Source organism: Diabrotica virgifera, chromosome 10 (genome assembly GCF_917563875.1).
Source record: "Diabrotica virgifera virgifera chromosome 10, PGI_DIABVI_V3a".
NCBI classification, from domain to species: Eukaryota; Metazoa; Arthropoda; class Insecta; order Coleoptera; family Chrysomelidae; genus Diabrotica; species Diabrotica virgifera.
The window spans coordinates 68928401-68951179 of NC_065452.1; the positions used below are offsets into that span (position 1 = coordinate 68928401).

General features: G+C 34.1%; 1 protein-coding gene across 2 annotated transcripts in view; it reads left to right on the forward strand.

Moving 5' to 3' along the window:
- Nucleotides 1-1272: 1272 nt before the first annotated feature.
- Nucleotides 1273-22779, forward strand: part of LOC114341750 (FERM domain-containing protein 5) — a 217774-nt gene continuing 196267 nt past the window's right edge. Inside the window, exons 1-2 of one of the 2 annotated variants that reach the window (XM_050641461.1) lie at nucleotides 1273-1668; nucleotides 1723-1827. In XM_050641461.1, coding sequence (XP_050497418.1) covers nucleotides 1573-1668; nucleotides 1723-1827 — 201 coding nt within the window. In that variant the 5' untranslated portion in view covers nucleotides 1273-1572. The remainder of the gene's footprint in view (nucleotides 1669-1722; nucleotides 1828-22779) is intronic. The other variant, XM_050641460.1, reaches the window with a different exon arrangement.

Consider the following 22779-nt stretch of genomic DNA (forward strand, 5'->3'; position numbering starts at 1 on the left):
AGAAATTAAATTGGTATGGACACATTAACCGAATGAAGGGAAGACTACCAAAGCAGGTGATGGAATCAAAAAGGTATGGTAAAAGAAGGAAAGGGAGGCCAAGAAAAAGGTGGATCGATCAGATTATAGAAATTGGGCAGGAAAAACACATATACAAATGAAAGAGTTAGCAGAGGACCGCAAGAAATGGAAGAGATGGATAGAGGATGAAAAGCTCTGACACCCCTGAGGGGCATAAGGAGTTTCGAGAAAGAATTTTTATTAAGAATTTGTCACTCAGATAGGTTCTTCTAAACTGTGGTGGTAATTCAATGGCTTCTTCAAATAACGCTTCAACAGGAGTGGATCTCATGGCACCTAGACAAACAATCAATTGAATTCAGCAATTGATCGTTACATTTATTTTCTTTAATAAATTGGTGCTAGCAGATGCATATAAGATGGTGGCATAGTCTATGATCGACCTTATGTATGATCTAAAGAACAGCTCACTAATAAACAATTTAAAAAACGTTCTATTTGTTTTTTTTTTTCTCTATACCTACCATTAATTCCATCATAAAAGTTAGTATGACTATTTTATGGCAATTCATTTAATTAAATTAAATATGTATTGCAGTTTAGGCAGGGGAATGGTCACTCTCGTATTAAAATTTCCTTCTGAAGTTCTTACAACCCTTAAACTTTTATATGTTAATACTTTGTTACAGTCTCGGAGCCAATTTAGTACATCAGATCAAATAAGTCTGAAAGTTAATCATACATTTTTAAGACACAAATAAATATAATATTATCTCTTTTATAAGTATAAATTATACTATTTAATTTTCTTATAACATTACTACCCCCTAGTTATATAATTTTTGCTGAATGTAGATCGGAGAAAACTATAAGTACTTAATAAAAAACAGCATACAAAGTACGTAAATACTCTGAAAAATATTAACTTTACATTTATAAATTAATATATTCATTTGTATTATAATATTTATTGTAGAAATTTAAAATGTAAATATGTATAAAAGTATTATAACCTTACTGCAACAAACGAGAGAGATTCCTAAATGTCCTTGATTTGAATACGACCAATCACAGCCCGTAAAATCCGTCCATAACACAAATCTAGTGGAAACTCAAATCATGCATCTAGGAAACGGCAACATTGGAGTTGAGAACACGCATGCGCAAAACAGGGAGCATCGTTGTAACTCTAGCCGCTCCTGTATATTCTGCTCCAATTCTGCTCTATATAAAATATATAATTATAAAAATTATATTATATTATATATAAATAATTAATAATTTTAATAACTAATTACAGAGTCCCATACCACTGGTATCCAATAAATCGACCTTTATACGTCATTTGGGCTAGTTTTCTTCTTTTCTGCATTATTATGACATTGAAAACATCCAACTGTCAAATTTTTAGATAAAAAGAAGAAAAATGTTCATACATCAGAGATATGTACTAAAATTGGTTGTTTATTTTTAAATTTTATATTAAAATTGTGCGGCAAACGTTATAGAATTATTTCTTCTATAACTTAACACATATGAAATATTCGAAAAATGTTAAAGTTTGGCTCAAAACATGACAGCAATATTGTTTATAAGTGTACTGTTAGGCTCCTTGAAGATACAGAAATTCTAGAGTGCGAATATAAGGTAAGTTAAATTTATAATACAATATAAATTTTTAATGAAGAGTATATGTTTTAGCCCCAACATAAAGGAATATATCTATTAGAATATGTGTGTCAACAGCTTAATCTCATAGAACAAGACTATTTAGGATTACGTTATGTGGACAATCAAGATCAGAGAGTAATAAAAAACCAAATAACATATTTCTATGATATTACGTTTATCCCCCTATAACGCAGTGTATACAGTAGAGTATGTCTTATTTTATGATCAGAAAACTGGAAACTTTTATGACACACTAAAGTTTTGTTATACTATTATTCAAAATAATCATCTATTAACAAAAATTAATTACATTGTGTGAAATATTCTTATTTTCTAACAAGAAATTTTCTTTGAGTATCCATCATTTAAGACAGTTTATGTATAAACTTCAACATAAATGTCATTTTTTACAAACTGATTTACCTAAATGGTACATTTATTAGAGCAAAATGTATTGACATTTAATGAACCAAATATCTGAATGAATGGAATTTCATGAAAATTCAGACTTCTTGAGAAGCAAATGTGGTTTAAGGGCACCCAAAGTCCCATTTAACGACAATGTTAATGTTATGTCACACAGCTCTCTAACCAAAGCACTTAGAGACCTAATTTTTATTTTATTTTGAAACTACATGTCACACCTCCGCTAAAAAAGAGTCATAACTCAAAAATCGCCATTATTGAGATGAACATGCTACAAGTATTAAAATAAGTCGTACTTTCTTCCATAAAAGCGTCACTCATATATAACTATTTACCGCGAGATGGCGATGTGACACTTTTGTTTTTTACAGGTTAGCTCAACATGCATTCCTGTACAGTGTCACCTTTGACTTTATAACAGTTGACACGTAGTGCTTAATCCTAAAAAGAGTCACATTTAGAATTGTGACAGTTTTTTTGTGAGCTATTAGTTATATCTGATTATTGCAATAAGTAAAATACTGTTCTTTTTTGTGTTGTGACAGTTTTTTCGAAGTTGTAAACAAGGAAAGTACTTTTGGGTGGTGCGGAGTAGTGTTACATTTTGAGTTGAGCCAGTTTTTTTGAATAATGTAAGTATATTTTTTTAAACTATTTTTGGAATATAATTTGGATTCTTAAGATGATAATATCTTGTTCTAAAAAAGTGTCACAATATCAGCATGTTTCTGTATTTTCACTAAGAACTGCAAAAATTTAATTTTCTGAGAAAAATAATGCACCAATATCACTGAGCTCTTATATTCCCATTTACAATAAAATAACATATCAGCTTGCATTTAGTCATGGAACTGACAAATGGATGTTCAACTGAACTAAAATCTTTAACATCGATTTTCTCAAAACAACGTTTTTTGAGTTGTAACTCTTTTTTAGCAGAGGTGCGATGTATTGTTTAGTCCCGCGTAGATTTTTGTAAAGTTAGAGTGAAAGAAACATTTATTTTAAAAATTTTTAAAATACTCTTACAAAAAATCCCAAAAAAGTTTAGATTTTATTTTTTATTTTACTTGTTTTTGTACATTTTTCAATAAAAATTTAGGCGGGACTAGATATTATCTATCTACAATTACTGTAAAAATTTTGACCTTCTATCATCTAAGGGACCAGAGATATCTGACATCAAAAGTTAAAAACCTAGTATTCGGGAAATCGCAAAAACATAAAACACTCTAATAGGCTATAAAGCTACTGGTACATGGTAAGTTGAGTGCAGACATTCAGAAAATAAATAGTTTTGTAACCATGGATATTTTATACTATAATGTGTTATATCGACACCCCCATCGAACAAGGTTGTAACTCAAGTTACATCTATTTTCAGATTTCAACACAGGCAAATTCAGTAAAAAATTGCGCACACATCAATATAAACGACATAGTTTAATTCTCAATAGTTTGGCTAATGCTCCATTGAAAAAAGTTGTATTTTAACTTACGTGTGCCATTTTATCGTGAAAAAGCCAGTAACACTGGATACTCCCTATGTTAAATATTTACTTTCTTTATACTTGACGATTAACAAGGTTGTTAAATGAGTTACAACTTTGTTGCATGTATGTTTAATTTATTAAGTATTTAAATGGTGTATCTCATAAGTCAATTTATCGAAATGAAAATAAAAAAAGGATTTAAAGACTTTTTTCCATTTTCATAGTTGCGGTGGACAAAATAAATATAGAATAGTTTTTGCTACATACTTCTATATAGTGAAACAGTGTAATGTTAACATTACACATGTATTTTTCGAAATAGCACATTCACAAAACGAGGGTGATTCAATACATGCCCTTATAGAAAAACGGAAAAAACATTAAGTTGTATATGCTCCAGACCAATGGATAACCATGATACGATATGCCAAAGTATCAGGCAAGCCTAAATCCGTAACTGAATTCAATCAGAACCAAATTCTAAATTTTAACCTATTTAAGGACACACATGTTAATTTTGAAGTAGATATTAATAGTAATAAAAGACTAAAGTAATCAAGTAAAATGGTCTAGAATTAAATATCTACAGATACGCAATAAAAATGCGAAAAATTTGAGATATTTTATACCATGATTTTTTCATAGTGATAGAATATTATTGTTATTGTAAAATTTATAATTTCCAATTAAAATTGTGAAAACTGTTGATATTTTGTTTACATATCCCTTAAATACTCATTTTCTCGTAGCGATACCGCAAATAACTCAAAACATACAACCTTTTAATAGTTAAACGGGAAAAATAATTAACACAGAGAGTGTAAAATGGTTGTTAGGCGACTTACAACCTTTTTCTACGAATACTCATGTTTAATCTCAAGGTTGTATCTCGATCAAACTCAAGATTTTCAATAGTTATTAAAATTACAAAACATACATCTCACATTAATCCCTTATTATGATATAAGTATCATATCACATTAGTGTAAAAGAGTCTAATCATTTCGCTACAAATTTTTAAAAAGTCATGTTTTCGTTTTTTGCCTCTCCTGTAAAATCGCTAAAACTGAGTTACAACCTTGTTCGATGGGGGTGTCGATATATCGTTGAAAAGAGAAGATTTCAGAGAATAATTTTCAATCATAACCCAAAAAACTTAAAAATTCAATTTTTAGACTTTGGCTGCCCTTAAACAAAAAATATGTAATTTACACTTCAAAGTTCAAAAAGAATCAATGTCATTAAAATCTGAAGCTGCTGAAACATATCTAGAAATAATTCAGTTAGGTACTACAATTTTATTGTAAGGATATACCTGATTCTTTTAATACTAATGAGATGCCAACAAAGGATCTTAAACTAGATTACAGCAAATAAGGAACATAATAGATTATTTATAATGTCAAACTTACAAACAAATGCTAAAAAAAATGAGTTTGTAATGATATTAGGTTTGTTCCTTTGTTTTCCAGTGTAACACTTTCGAGTGTTACACTGGAGTTAAGCGTAGTTAATTAACACAGAGTTAAGTCTAGAGTAGTGTCAAATGAATTAACGCACATCTTGGTAGAACCTATAGTGTTCTAACTTTGTTTCTGGTGAAGCAACACAGTTGAAAAAAGCAGATATTTTATAATTGTGTCACCTGAAAGCGAAAAAAGCTAACGCACAACTTGGAAGAAACTATAGTTTTCTAACTTTGTTTCTGGTGATGCAACACAGTTGGAACAAAGAAGGTATACAGTAGAACCCCGATAATCCGAACGTTCGGCAAATCCGAACCAATATAATACAATGGAAAGTGAAAAAAATTTAAAAATTCAAGACAAAAACTTAAAACATGTTTATTAGACAGAGTAAATCCAGAATATTGAACAATGTCGGATTAATAGGACTTTGCATTTAAAATTTCTTAAAAATAAATACGTACTTTAAAATATACTGCTTATAAAGGTTAAACATAAACTTACTTCGGTTCTCTCGTAGTCAAATTGAGTCCAAAAATATTGTCCACATTATTGCGAGAACGTTTTTATGAATCAAAATCAACGAGAATGAAAGATTTGAACTACTAGTGAGGCTAACTTTCGGATAATCCGACCTTTTCGGAATCCGAACAGGCTGTCCCCCCAATTAGTTCGGATTTTCGTGGTTCTACTGTATTAGGTATAATTGTGTCACTGAAAAGTGAAAAAGAAATCAAGTTAAATGAAAACTATTGGCTGAGCTACTAAGCAAAGGAAAGCTCTAGTGTAGTTAACCTTCGAATTAAGATTATAACAAGTCAGGTAATTTTGGTCAGGTTAGAAACAACAAAATGAAAAATTAAATTTGTAGCTGCTTTAGTTTTTAAAATTACTAAAAGCTTTTTAAAGTTTTTAAATACAAATTAAACTCAAAAGAAAATGGCATTTTTTTTTTGTAAACAAGCACATCTGATAGTTAAACAGTTGTAAAACTCAGTTGGATGATACTGCACAATACAGGTGTAGTTAGCCACCCTCACAGAAGCAGGTATATATGAAGAGTACAGGGGAAAAACAAGGAACCCAGATAGCACAAGTACGTTTTATGGACATCCAATGGACGTACATCTGTGTACATTGGAACGTCCAATGGACGTCCCGCTAAGGTACAATGGACGTCCAACGAACGTCCAGAGTTCACAAAATTGGATGTCCATAGAATGTCCGCTACAAACGTACAGTGTACGTTGTTGAAGCTTTCAGTGTACATTTTATGTACATTCAATGTTCATCTGATGTACAGTGGAACCTCGATAACTCGGATTAATCGGGACCGCGGCCGATCCGGGTTATCGAAAATCCGGGTTAGCCGGAGAATATAGTAAAAATTAATAAATAACCTCCATTATAATTACAAAAACATGAAACACATATGCACAGTACACATCTAAATTACGTATAGTTGTATAGAGTGTAGAGTTTTGTTCATTTCTTGGTAAAAAACTCAGTCATACTGTAGAGATGTACCGACACCATAATATGGTAGGTCTGGATCCTGCGTACAAAAAAAAAAATTGATAAATAGCAAGCTGAAAATTTGTTATTAGCTTAAGGGTGTCTAGTCGGACAAACATTAATATATGGGAACACTGGAACAGGGGAAGTTTTAACTGTGGAACAGGTTAAAAATTTGGAACGGTCAGACCACGAAAACGGCACATGTATTTTTTCCGACAGAACAGACTTAAACTCTCCGAACAGAGATTAAACTCTCATGCAAAAATCAGACTGCTATTTATCACCAAATTGGCGTTTTAATGAGTGGAACATGTAGAATATGTCAAATGAACAGGAATTATGACAGGTGATAAATAGCAGTCTGATTTTTGCATGAGAGTTTAATCTCTGTTCGGAGAGTTTATGTCTGTTCTGTCGGACAAAACAAATGTGCCATTTTCGTGTTCTGACCGTTCCAAATTTTTGACCTGTTCCACAATTAAAACTGCCCCTGTTCCAGTGTTCTCATATATCAAAGTTTATCCGACTAGACACCCTTAAGCTATTAATAAATTTTTAGCTTGCTATTAATCAACTTTTTTTTCATACGCGGGATCCAGACCTATGGTAGCATAATATCATATTATGATGCTGCAATAAATTTATTTTAAAGATTCGCCTTTATCAATCCTACCTAATGTTTCTAGTTTCTTTTCCATTGTCACTACAACATTTTTACGTTTTGTTACCATTACGTAGACAAAGCAAACACAATCTGAAGCACGATTACATTACAGAACGGAAGTGATTAATAGGCTGTACTACACACAAGACCATTGTTTTAAAAAAGAATTTTTAAATAGTCACGTCTTTTTTAAACAATGCTAAGACAGTTTGACATAAATAAAGAAAAAGGAATACAGACAGGTGTCTGTTCTTTCCGATAAGCTGAGACGGTCGCTCTGGCTGCCGCCGTGTGCATGAATCATTTTTACTATTGTACTTATGTGTTCAAATTACACAAATACACATTATCTCTCAAATATTATTTGGCCTACATACATTTTTATTTGATAAAATTGTTAAATTGTTTATTTGTTAAATTTTTGTCTGATGAAAATCGCTCCGGGTTAGCCGGACTTCCGGGTTATCGGGGGCCGACTTATCGGGGTTCCACTGTACATTCAAATACGTCTGAATACATACATAGCAAAAAGCCTTTAGGTATAGGAAATAGTTCCTATAATATTAAACTTATACTTTAAAATGTTACACAAAATACCTTTTTATTTCTCTTTATTATAACTTTATTATGTATACTTTATTATAGGAACTTCATTAATGCACGACTGCACTTGCACGATAAACAGCAAACACAAAGATATCACAGGATGAATTATATTGTATGTAATAACTTAATAAAGACAAAATTCAGATAATGGCGCCCTATGATGCATGCACATTAAAAGAGGTTTATTTCTGTTCTGTTCCTTCCAAACATTATTTCTTAGAACTTAGAGTCAGTACGGTTGTATATTCCAAGCGGGTTTGCCATTCTGTGAATTATCATAAATAAATCCTCCTTCGGTATTCCACAACAATTAACAGCGATAATCCCCTAAAAGTACCTGCCTAGTACTACCTTTTACGACCGATAGAGTGAAGAGCGACAACGTTGTCAAGAAGATTCTCATTTAGTTTGGCGGGAAATTTAAGAGTTACAAAATGCACATTTAAGATTTAAATTGGTAGTGTCTAATTATTGTAAGTTCTATAATTACCGATGTGCAATGTAGCTCCGTTATTCTGAAAAAGTTTACCATCGTTTTATCATCATCTAATATTATATAGATTTAATTAAAATAATTTTAGTGGTTCAGTGTTTTAATTCGATGATGAAAAAATATGTGACTACATTTATTAGAAGCTTCTTGTATTCTACTAATAATATTGCTTTGATTAAAACAGAAGCTATATATAATTACTCATAATAATAGTCGCATTTTGTGTAAAATCTCCATGGACCACAAATGGATGTCCAATGTACGTTGAAATCAAACGTCCAATGGACATCGCGTAATGGACGTACATAGTATGTCCAGTTTTGGTCCATGGACGTTTGGACTTTAAATGTACGTTATATGGGCGTCCATCGGACGTTGTGTGCTATATGGGAATGTCACATTTTATACATATTGAGATAAACACCAATAAAGGTTTAATTCTTATGATATCTAAAAACTACTTAGGAGATTCTTAGCAGAATTCTAGCAATTATAGTTTATAATTTTAATATAATATTATTCTATATTAACTTATTAATTTAATAATGCACCAAAAAACTGCTAACATTCCTTATTTTTGTCCAGTGGCGTGCGGACAATCCTGGTCCTTCGCCTGGATACAAACTCTTAAAAAATTTATATAGACTGATCTTTCTGGTTATTGCTCTAAATCGATAGCCTAGTCGATAGTACTCAGTTTTTCTACCATATGGCGAGAAAAGCCAAAATTCATGAAAAAGTGACATTCCTTGTTTTTCCCCTGTACTCTTCATATTTAACTACACTAGTGGTACACTTTTTTGCTACATTTTTTTCGAAAGAAAAATGTGGTGTACCACGGCAGCTTGCAAAGGAACAACTTAGTGTAGCCCTTCTACACTTTTTCACAACTAGTGCTACACCAGAAACCAAAGAATCATGCCTCTTATTTGCATTAAGTCTTGTTTCAGTGATGAGAAATTTAATAAGTTTGAATAAGAACAAGTTTTTTAATTTTAACACGTTAAGCGCTAGACACAATATTGAAAAAATGCCCCCGGGCCAAGGAATTTTTTCAATACACAGCGGTCCCTAGGGACCTCCATGGCATATGGGGAACTTCCTACATCGGTCCCTAGGGACCGCCATGGCGCTTAACGTGTTACAATTTTAATAAAACTTTTGTAGCATCTGTTGTATAATATGATTTCACACCCAATAGTATATTTAGAAGCCTATACATTATGTTATATGAGGGATAAATGTATTAGTAATCTAGGAACACAAGGCAATATTATAATACACACATAGGAAAAGTCTAGGGATATTTTTAAAAAGAGACGTAATTTCTTTTTTAAGGTACTAGTACACTTTAGAAGACCAAAAATAAGCATTTTTTTAAGATTTTTTTCTCAGAATCTTTATTAAACATGAACATAAAACTTTTTACATATTAATATCTAACTCGTAGAGAAGACAAAAAATGTATCTTTTTTTTCATTTATGCACGTACACTAATATTGTAGAGGGCGTCAAAGTCGAGGGCTCGAAAAAAGTAGTTCCGATGGCGGACAGTTAATCTCAGGATTGGGATCTCTGAAACAAAAATATCGTACGCAGGGCTGCGCCAAGGCTTCCAATAAGCGCCCCGGGGCAAGTAATTTTAGGCGCCCCTTTCTTCCTCCCTTTGTAAGTAGTTTTTTGCAACTTACTGAATGGGTATGCAGTATTCGCTCCGTGTGTGATTATGGTGGGGGTACCTTGAAACGATGCCAGCGTGAGTAGTGGCGAAATATTGCAATATTGGAGCTATCTTTGTAATGTCATTGCCATCGTTTGTATAACAAATTTTATAAAAATGGTAAATAAGTGTTACCTATTTATGCTTAACGTTAAATTGTGAGATCCAAAAATGTCAGGTAAAGGCGCTAGGTGTCGCGTTAGTCTTGCACGGAGCGAATATAATATACCAACTATTTTTTATTTATAGTCCATTTACCCATGGTTTTTGCTCTGAATTTTAAAGGACCGCTTTAATAAAATTGAGGAAAGGATTGACATGAAATTTGGCACATAGTATTGGGCCGATGTGTGCTTTTCTCCTGGGGGTGAGTTCCACCCCTTCTCGGAGGTGCAAAAATATATATATATTCAAAAAAGGTCCGAAAGGTGATACACCCATTAATTCTAAGCAACTTTTCTTCTATAGAGTTTTTTCACTAAGATAATACTTTTCAAATTATTTGCGAGTGAATATGTATATGTTCACTTTTCAACAAAAAAACAACGTTTTTAGACGGTTATTCGTAAAAAACCGAGAAAGTAAGTATTTTATCAAAATAAAACCATTCTCAGCAAAAATATACCTTAAAGAAAATTGAAAAAAATGATGTAGGTATGCATAAGGTCAGTCGACTCAGTGTTGTAAGCTAAATAAAAATAGGTTCTTATTCGTCAAATTTCAAATCGAATATTTCAGTAACCAAAAATGAAGCACTTTTCGGGAAAAACTCATCACAACTTTTTTAAAATGTTTAAAAACAGCTTTATTTTTTTTTTAAGTTTCTAACATCAAAAATAGGAAAGTTACGTTCAAAATAAAGCTGCTTTCTTTTTATTGGGGAAAAAATTGTCAAAATCGTCCCCTTATTATGTACTGTTTTATCTTGTGAAACGGTAACGACTAATTTTTCACGTTTTTTTTTTCACCAGAAACTTTTGCTTTTTTGCAAAAATATGCTAGAAACTTTTTTAAACAAAAATTTTTTAAACACAATGAGTTTTTCCCGAAAAGTGCTTCGTTTTTTGGTTATTTCACGTTGAAATATTCGATTTGGAATTTGACGATTATAAACCTATTTTTCATTAGCGACAACTCTGCTTCTGCTGAGTCTACAGACCTCGGACCTCGTTTTTTGTTCACTTTTTCATAAGCTGTATTTTTGATAAGAATGTTTTTTTCGGTAAAATACGTTTTGAGTTATTTGCGAATAACCGTCTAACAATGTATTTTTTTTGTTGAAACATGAATATATGTACTCGCCAATACCTAGAAAAGTATTGGCTTAGTGAAAAAACGCTATAGAACAAATAAAGTTGCTTAGAATTAGTCAGTTTTTTCAACTTCCGGACTTATTTTGAACGTATATTTTTTCACACCCGAGCAAGAGTGAAATTCACCCATAGGCCAGAAGCCCACATCGGCACAATATCACTTTTTTTCTTTGACATGTTAGCTATATGTGTATGCTAAATTTCATGTCAATCCAAGCGGTTCTTTAAAATTCGGGGGTTTTGCAATATTTTACCGTTAGTGAATGGACTATATGTGCTAGGAAAGTAATATACCGATAATAAACAACGATTACACTATTTTTTTAACGATTTTACAAGATAATAAAATATTACTAATATTTCTGGTAATTTCTGTCAAAATTTGTATTGTCAAAAAATTTTTTCGGCACCTACCGGCGCCTTTCTAATACGGCGCCGGGGAGCACCGACCCTCTTCGTCCTTATGGACGGCGCGGCCCTGATCGTACGGCATTTGAAAAAGGAAGGTTTCTTACGTGACAATTTACCACCGTTAGTGAAATATTCCACAAAAAAAATTACGGAAATTTGAAAAAATTTTGTAAAAAAATATCACCCGTTTTTCTTCAGTTTTTCATTTATTTTTTTTTTTTGTCAAATTGTGGTAAATTGTCTCGTAAGAAACCTTCCTTTTTCAAATGCAGTACGATTTTTTTGTTTCATATATCCCAATCCTGAGATTAACTGTCCGCCATCATTTTTCGAGGCTTCGACTTTTGCGCCCTCTACAGTATTAGTGTACGTGCATAAATGAAAATAGATATATTTTTTGTGCTCTCTAAACTCATAAGAGTTAAATATTAATATGTAAAAAGTTTTATGTTCATTTTTAATAAAGGTTCTGAGAAAAAAATTCTTGAAAAAAATGATTATTTTTGGTCTTCTAAAGTGTACCTTAACACGGTGGCTGCCATAATTTTAAAAAACTGCCACAAGTCTCCAGTTTCTATGCTTTTGAGACAACTACGGTGTGTCATGTGGCTGTTATCAACAACATCAGACACAACATTTGTATCTCACGGCAGCCAATGTTTTAATTGTTTTGAATAAATAATAATCGATTTGTAGGGATTAGTAACATTTTTAATATACCACAAAATTTGTTGAAATGTCAAAAATAAAGAGAATGCCTTTCAGAAATGTCGAAAATATCAATAAGTACAATTAAAAATATGGTTGTAATAAAAAAAACAAAATTAATACAAAGTATGCTTTTTGTTCTATTTTTTAAAAACAAATAATGTGGCACTTACAACGTTATTTGGCCGACCCATGGACCCATTCATTTAATCAGACTCTTTTTAGCTTTAAAAAAATTTAAAATCAAACTGACATGCAATCTGACCAGAAAAGCAATCAGCTATAAAGTCTCTACATTTTTCTGACAACAGTCAATGTGTCAAAAAATGTAAAATTTTTGATGAATTTATCACAAAGATAAGTTCTAATATGGAATATGAAAGAGATATCAGTTTTAAACCAACTAAAAAATGTCAAAATTCTTACAGGTAAACAGTTCGGAATAAAATCTGAGCAAAGTTTTCAAGGAGAAATTTATTTTATTGATTGAATTAACTAACCAAAATTCGTCAATTGGTTTTGTATTTTAAAGAGTATAATTAATTTAAATATATGTTGACAATGTTCTTCAAAATATTTATGACTTTTTCATTCACACACATTTTAAAAATATTAAACTAGTTATTTGGGTTAGGATAATTATTATGCATTTATAATACTACCATCCTTCTAAGAGACCCATTAATATTCAGTTCAGAGGGGTGCTATTGTTCGAAATTGTTTAGGAATATTTCGTCGTCGTCTTGGCAAAAGTCACTAAGTCCAAAATAGCAGATCTGAGAAAACGAACATTTAGTAACTTCTCCCTGACAACAAAATGGAACTTTTGAAGACTGAAAATTGATATTGTGAATTGATCAAAACACGACGACGACGACGAATTGACTCGTCGACGACGACGATTTATTTAATTCAAGGAGTTCATTAATGAGACTCATAAAATATGGCAGTGCTATAAATGCATAAATATCTTAATCATACCAACTATATTGTAAAGGACATCGCACACATCTTATGAAAAATATAATGTCACTCAAGTGCAATACAATTTATGGGTCATTCCACGAATATACGTCTGTTCCAGACCATCGCGACAACGAATATTTTAGTGTGCAACATAAAAAGTACGAAAGTAAATGGCTCTAAAAATTATTTCAATAAACAAGAATGTAATTTGCAATTCAGTTTCGTACTTCTTCAGATTACCTAATAACAGCGTAAATCGTAATTAAAGTTTATTGAAATCACATTTTTATCCGACGCCCTGAAGGGCACTAAGGATTATGAGAAAGAAGAAGAAATCAAATTTTTGAAGTCCATAAAACTGTCATTCATAAATACTATTAGTCTATTGGTTATTGAAAATAGCTTACCCAGCGTGAGCTAAGCCGTTTAGAGGAACTATATACTTCTGTGCCACTGACCAAATTATACCTACTTTATCATCTATAAGATAAGAGTAAGCCTCTGCCTTAATACCTGAAAATCTTTTTATGAAGTACCAATTCACAAAATTTCTTTTCTCTCTCTAACTTGCTTACATACCCATTTTATTTTAGATTGTTTTTTATATCAATTTACGCCGTTATTATTCAGAGTTCAGAGTTGGCGCAATGATATGAAATGATTGTAATTTTGAGACGAATCTATTGATGTAATTTTTATTTCATTTGAGTTACATCATATTTTCCATAAGATATGTGCGGTGTCCTTTTTAAACAGGGTGTAATAAAAAGGCAGGTGACAAATTAAATCACATATTCTGGGACCAAAAGTCTTCCATTTCGTCTTCCAACGAAGACAGATCAGATCTTATGCCAACGCCGCAGCGAGTTCCCGCCCAAAAAACCCAAACGTCGTCAACGCAATCAATGACCCTACTCTTTCCGAATATCTTGTAAAAGATCTGCCAAAAGATCTTTGCAACAAAAGAACCTTCTTTCGGCAATTAAATGCCACAACACTTCTTTCAAACAAAATCCATTCATGCAAAGTCCTTTCGCACGGAATCGCACACCTGCGACTTTTCACTTCCATAAGAGCAGAAGAGATAGAAAAATCCATCCACAAAGCCACAGGCCAAACCATGGTTACGGTCCACAGCCGTAACAAAAACACTAACTCCAGTCCCAAAGAACCTACATATCTCTTCTGCATCACTGGCATTGATGTAGACTACTCTGAGAACGAGATCACCACCTTGCTCGCAGAACAGGAATTCCCCGTCGAGAAACTCTGGAGAGTGAAATCTTTCAGACTCAGCCGGGATTCGAAGGTGGTCAAGGTGATGACTAAGTCTCTCGAGAAGTTCACCACTGCACTAAGCCGAGGTATCACCCTCGACGGCGAAATTTACAATGTCGAAATGCCGCGTAATTCCGACCCAACCATACCCACCCCCAAATATTGCAGCAAATGCTGCACGAACGGTCACTCCATCGACGAATGCCCTCAAAAAGCATTCGTCTGCCCTCACTGCGGTGGTAACCATAAGTCAAGCGCCTGCACAACTCAAAAAGAACCCAAATGCCCAAATTGCAGCGGTGAACACCCTGCATACTCCAATAAGTGTCCACAAAGACACACAATTCCAACCGTACCACAACAAGTACAGCCACTATCGATCGAAAGATCATTCCCTCCTTACGAACTACCCACGGAAACAAAAAACATCTTGTCAATCCAGACCGCTTTGTTGCTGAATCTGTTGCCGGAACTCCGTGAGCACATCGCTACCATCACGGCTAATCTAATTAGCCAAGTCTATGACCACTCCACTGTGGTTCATGGACATGGTAGCAATGTCAAACTGACATTCCACCCCAACCACTAAGCGCTCCCCTTTATGGATTTCACCCTAGGTGCAGTAAACTGTCAGGGTCTCTCCAAAAAGAGACCCCTTATCAAGAATATCCTGTCGAAACATAACATACAAATCCTTGCACTCACAGATACTCTGTCGAAAAGCGATCCACATTTCGCAGGATATTCGATCATTCATCGAAACCGCTGTCAGGTTTCACGTGGGAATGGTATTCTCGTTAAACACGGAATACCATACAGCGCACACACATACCCACCAAATTTTCGTCCACCTGACGTGGACTTCCTGGCAGTTGACGTGCACATCCCCAACAACGAAACCCTCACGATAGTCTCTTACTACAAACACCCGGATCAACCACTCAACAGGCATTTGCTAGAGTATTTTTCAAGGCTCGGCAAGGCCGTGTTGATGGGCGATCTGAATTGTAGACACACACAGTTTGGTGATCACCGTCAAAACCCAGAAGGCATCCGCCTCACGGATTTTCTACTAGACCTTCCAATCTCTCGAATCACCAACACTGAATACACGTTTCTGAACGCCGCTGGGGCCTCTATTGTCGACCACATCCTAGTTACTAGTAACATTCTGGATCGGTTCGAGGATAGATGCCACATAGGTGACTCAATAACGTCAGACCGCGTACCACTTTTGTCAACACTGACATACTAATTCCAAAACAACCCAACCCGCCAAGAACTATAAGAGACTATCGTCACGCTAACTGGACTGAATTCCAAAATTTCATCACTCAAAATCTCCCTATGTTAGGCGAACTTGATACTAACGATAGTATTGACACCAGTGCAACCGAAATTGAGAACCTCATCACCGAGGCGATCACGCACGCAATTCCACTTAAACAAATAACCTATGCATCACCGGCACTTCCACAATACATCATTGCCAAAATTCAACAAAAAAGACGTCTTCTACGTCAATACAAGGCCAACAGAAATCCACTAATCAAAACAGAATACAACCGAATCTGCGCCAGGATAAAGAGAGAGATATCTAACCTAACGGCTCGCCGGTGGGAAGCTGCTACCTCAAAACTGGACTACAGAGACGGTAGTAAATTCTGGCACAAATTTCATAGTCCTAACAAAACAAAAACTATCTCAACCATCTCATCTGTTGGTCAACAATCACATAGTCAATTCCCCAGAAGGGAAAGCCGAAGCATTCAGAAATTCGCTTCAAAACAATTTTCAAACTCCAGACAACCCGAACTTTGATCGCTTATTTAAACTCAACACAGAATACATAGTAAATATTACTCTCAACCACCACATTCCAGTATATGATCCTATCATGGACCCCCTCACAAACAGGGAAACGGAGAGCTTTTGCCAAATTGGCAAAAACAGCGCTCCCGGACCTGATGGCATCAACCGAAGGTGCCTCAAAAAACTTCCAGAGAGTATCATCCCTCTTCTAACTAAAATATTCAATGCATGTCTCAAAAATAGCCACTTTCCTACTCCTTGGAAAGTGGCCAATACCATCATGCTTTTGAAAAAAGGCAAACCCCCAACCGACGTGGAATCCTACAGACCAATATCTTTAATCAACACTCTGGGTAAAGTTCTTGAGCTAATCCTAAAAGAGAGGCTCAATGACTTTCTCCAAAACCACAACATCATACCAAAATTCCAATACGGATTCCAGTCTGGTAAATCTACTAAACATGCATTAATAGATTTCACAACTAAAGTTACCCAAACCATCAACGATGGTTCATTCGCCATAGCCACATTCCTGGATGTGCAGAAGGCATTCGATCAGGTCTGGCACGACGGACTTGTTCGGAAACTTCTGGACATCGGGCTACCATTACAATTTACCAAAATTGTACACTCATACCTCCACAACCGAACTGTCAGAGTGAAAATAAGCGATCAAAAGTCCACCCCTTTCACTCCACAAGCTGGAGTTCCCCAGGGTTCAGTCCTAGCACCGCTGTTGTACATCATCTACAACAGCGATATCACCAACCAAAATATCCCAGGTACTCGGCTGTTTCTGTATGCAGACGACACGGCTCTGCTCACAACAACCTCTCGATACAACCCAAGACTCATCCATAGAAGAGCCCAGGCTCTGTTGGACGGGGTCGGAGAATGGTGTTGTAAGTGGAGAGTCACGCTGAACGCGAACAAAACAACAATTGTGTTTCGCGCCCCTTCTGTGTCACATAGAATCATAATTAATGAAGACGACCAATATCCATTGAGACTGTTGGGAGAAAGGCTTGTTATTAGCCCGACTGCAACCTATTTGGGAGTACTGTTCACCAGGACTCTTAACTGGGACGCAGATCTAAAGGCAACTTTAGATAGGGTAAGGAACAGGGCCAGACTTCTCTACCCTCTCTCTGGACGAATTGGCAAGACACACAAGAAGACTCTCATTCACACTTACAAGACCTTTATTCGACCCGTAATGGAGTACAAGTCATGCCTCTACTCTCTTTGCACAAGAGCAAAACAAGAGAGGTTGTTGCGAGCGGAACGTAGAATCTTGCGTATATGCAACTACGAGCACTGGAGATATCCCTCAAACGAAATCGATAACATTTCAAACATCCCCAAAATCACCGAGAGAATAAACTCTCTGAACAGGAACTTCACAATCAAAGTAATCAACGATCCCCCCTCCGACACACAAGAAACTCTCAAATGTTCCTGTTCATCTTCCGGCCACGTACTCTACCGAAAGCCCAAACACAAAAAGATTCATTTACCGTCTGCTCTAATGCAAACATGCATTGACGAACTCCCGGTAGAGTACGAAAACATCCTCGAGGCTACCCCGTTAGCCTACCGCACCCACCTTTAACATATCCTCTTCCCTACCCCGAACAGGGAGAAGTTGGTTTTTTGCGGTTTCCCAACTTCATTGCACAATTATACCTGTTCGTCCCAAGAAAATAGCCGCAACTATTTTCTCCACTCGAACGCTCACTGTCCCCGCTCTGCGCTCAAAGCCACCTCCTGACCGCCGACGAGGGACGCAGGTTCGCCTGTCGTTGTACAAGGGTTTCTAGGGAGACTGGTCGAGAGCAAAGCACGGACAGTACACGTAAATGTCTATGGAACCAACAATAATCCATCAAACTTTCTTCTCTGTTGACTTTTTAGCCTTCTGGACACCACCGTCCGGCATAACCCAGGAATCCAAAAAACACCAGGATACGGCACTTGCCCCAGTGTGTTTTTCGGACTGTTTGCTTTTGCTGCCAACTTTTTACATTCACTACAAACCCTGAAGAGGACTAAATCCTAAACGGGGACAATCATTGAACGCATTTCTACATAGCATTATATCTATACACGCAAATCAAACAATGATAGTAGTAGGACCAAAAGTAGTGAAATTGAACCTTTAGTACAAATATGCACATAAAAAAAGTTGTAGCCTTTGAATTTACAAAATGAAAATCGATTTTTTCCAATATATCAAAAACTATTAGCGATTTTTCACCCTGAAACCCTCCCAAACTTTTGTGTATGTTGCAATTAAATTATTGTGGTACATTAGTTAAACACAATGTTTTTAAAACTTTTTTGCCTCTTAGTACTTTTTCGATAAGCCAGTTTTTATCGACATATTTTGAACATTTCTAAAATCCACCACATATTTTTAAATGGTTAAGTGAGATTTTAGAGACATGGTAATAATATGAAAATTTATTTATAATTTACATTTTTTAGGTATATTTTGAAACATACATATTAAACAAAAAGCCGCATCTCGATAAAAACTGGGTTATTGAAAAAAATACTAAAAAGCAAAAAATTTTAAAAACAATATGTACCAGGCAACCAAATAACGTTTACAAAACGTTGAAAAAACGTCATAATATCACCAAACGACGTCAGTTTATCACGTTTTTTCGACGTCGAAAATCACGTGAATATGTCCCACCATAATTCACGTCATTTTTATCACGTTTCAAATACGTGATATAAAAAACGTAGATTTTATGTCGATTTTGCGTCGTTTTTTAGATTTATTTTTTATTTTATGGTTTTAGAAATACACAATAATTAAATGGGCCCGCTGAATAACGTTGTAAGCGCTACATGGTTTGTTTTTGAGAAGTCAAAGAAAAAGTTTTAATATTGTGATAATGTTGAGTTTATACATTTTAAAGGTGAGTAATACAGTTTGTATTTTGTATTTAAAAACTGTATCACTAACCCTTAAAATGTATATACTCACCATTATCACAATATTAAAACTTTTTCTTTGACTTCTCAAAAACAAACCATGTGGCGCTTACAAGGTTATGCTGCAGACCCATTCAATTATTCGTATGGGCATTGTTGGTATTGCAATTTTTTCATTTAAGTAAAACCAAATGGAAGGCTCGTTAAAATGCGTAGAATTACAATATCCTCAATGCAACATATATAACATACATATAATTTTCACTTTTTATATTATATTTACCTACTGTGTCAAAAGTAAAACAACATATAAACTAATAAATCATTTATTAACAAATTAAACATTTAAGTCACAATTTAATAACAAACTTACGTTTAAACCATTTAAGTTATATAATATATATACTTATACCATACCACACACTTTAAAGGTACGATTCTGACAACGACTGCAGACGGCAGTTACAGTTGTCACCATGACATACGTCATTATTTTGCACTATTAATTTGCATAATTATTAGCAACTGACGTTCTGCCGGACAGCAGTTGCAGTCAGATGTCGGAATCAGTCTCATACAAATAAATAGTGCAAAGTAGTAACGTCCGTAACACTGACAACTGCAACTGTTGCCGTCTGCAGTCGTTGTCGGAATCGTACCTTTAGTCAGAAATGAATACATACAAATAAGACCCAATATATTGAATTTCAATGAAAACTATCTGCTTTATATTTATAAATTTTAAGGAAGAGGATTGAATGATAAAAAATAGGACAAAACTATAATAGTCTGTGTTCTCACATATATTTCCATACTCTTATAATCCTCAAATTGATTTCAAATAATTATTACAAATTTTTACATACAAAAAGATCTACAGACACCTGAAAAATATATTTTTTGATTAAGGGACTGTAATGACCAAATTAAAATGATAAAAGACTAATACATAAATACTCATGATGAAGAAGTACATTATAATTAAAAATGAATAACCATTTTCATATCGCTGTAACATGAAGCCAAAGCCGTCTTATATTTCAGTTCGTTTAGAGAGCGCAACAAGCACTCTGACTGAACAGTTTCAAAACTCATTAGTTTTTCATCAGAGAGTGTACATAGCTGTAACATCTGTACATGCATTGGGTTATTTTTCTTCTGTCTTGCTGTGGGCATACTCAGCTGTAAATAAGATTGCTGCAATATGGCTGCAAACTTCACTATTACCGGCTAGACACATACAATGTGCATTTGCTATGCCATTGGAACTGGCTATCACCCAAGAATCTAGTGATTTAGCATTAGCTTTTTGGGAATGCCTCACATAAAAAAATATTTTATCTTTGTGGGAATGCTTCAACTACAAAAATTTATTTTTATTATAGTACTAGCTGACCCGGTGAACTTCGTTGCACCTTAGATAATGTGTCATAATTAGATAATGTGTCATAATTTTAATTCTAGATCAATCGGTCGAACGCAATTGCTAGAGATCAATAACTCAAAATCAACTGCTCGAAAATGAATTGCTCGATATAAAAATTGATCGAAATACAAATTGCTCGAATAAAAAAGAAAATTATATGTCCTAATATTTATTCACAATAATGCAAAATTTGTAGGTATATAAGAGAGGTACATTTAATAAGACAAATTATGTGATATTCCACGTATATAATCACAGATATTAATTTGTGGTTCATAATATGTAATTGTTTATTAAACGCAATAACCTATCAACACTATCTCTATATCTTCTATGACCATTTTGAGGTTGTTTGCCACTTATGGATACTCGTTCTCAGAGGCATCTTTCAGTGCATCACAGTTTTTCGATTTCTTTCTAACGCATTAAGTTGGAAGTGACAAAAAAAAGGTACGTCCGTGATCACAGTTTGTTATAACATTTATTCTAATTGTTGATAGATGGCGCTATGATCGAACAAAAAATGATTTACGAATTATATATACGACTATAATCTGTACAATTTATAAGACTATACAAATCAAAGAAAATACCATTTTATAAATGCAATAAACACAATTGATTTGTTTTTATACCAAATTGCAAATTAAAGGGTTAAACTGCAATATCCTTTTCATATTTGGCTGATTACGATTCTGACACAATCTGAACTGTCACAATTAACTTAAATGTCAGATTATAATAAATGTTATAAATGTGTATTATCACGGACTTACTTTTTTTGCGGTCACTTGTGACATACTGAAAAATGCGTCTGAGAAGAACCACACTGTTCAATTTTTAGTTCATTTAAACTTTGTTCTTGTTCTAGAGCGGAAATAAATTTCTGCCGTTATTTTTCTTGTATTTCCAAAGCTCAAACATATTTAAGATTTATAATAAAGATGTTTTCAGCATAAATTAATATACGATTATATACGTGGAATATCATATAATTTGTTCTATTATACTATCTTTCTTATGTCTATATTTTGTACTATTGTGAATAAATATTTTAGATATACAATTTTCTTTTTTATTCAAGCAATTGACTTCGGGTAAATGTGGCCTTTCGGCAGTTGCTTTTCTCTGTAATAATTGTATAAACTCTAAAAAACGTAGGTGTTCTACAAAATATTTTATAGAAAAATTTTTTGATCAAGCCTTTGATTTTATGCTTCTGTATTTTGGTAAAATTTTAAAAGCATTAAAAAGAGTAAACTAACGGACCGACCTATTGAGACAGAGAGCGAAGTGTTCGTGCGCCAGTTTTTTGTGAAACATTTGATTATTATAGCAGAGATAGACGCCCTCGATAAAATTTTAATTATTATACCAGAGACGCGCCTCCACCAAAAGCATCCGCCAAAATTTTGATTATACCAGATATGCGCCTCCGACAAAATTTTGATTATTATACCAGAGACATACTCCTTCGGCAAAATTTTGAAATATTTTTTGTACATTAAAAATAGTAATCGAAAAATTAAAAACTTCATAATTTCACGGATGTTAGTACAATTTTCGCTCGTTCTTCTCGTGTGCTTAATGTCGTCTCTCGTGCTCTCGTGTTGTCCTACGGGCTCGTTTTGTTATCTCGGAAACTAATTGAGCTAGAGACACGATTTATATACTGTTGGATAGCGAGCAGGGAGTCTAACTGCCAAATTTCATAAAAATCGGTCAAGTAGTTTCGGACGAGTATGGCAACAAACACTGAGAAAGAGAATTTTAGATGTTAAATATTTAAATGGCTATTAAAAAATAACGGTTGAAGATAAAAAAGTGAAAATTTAGGATTG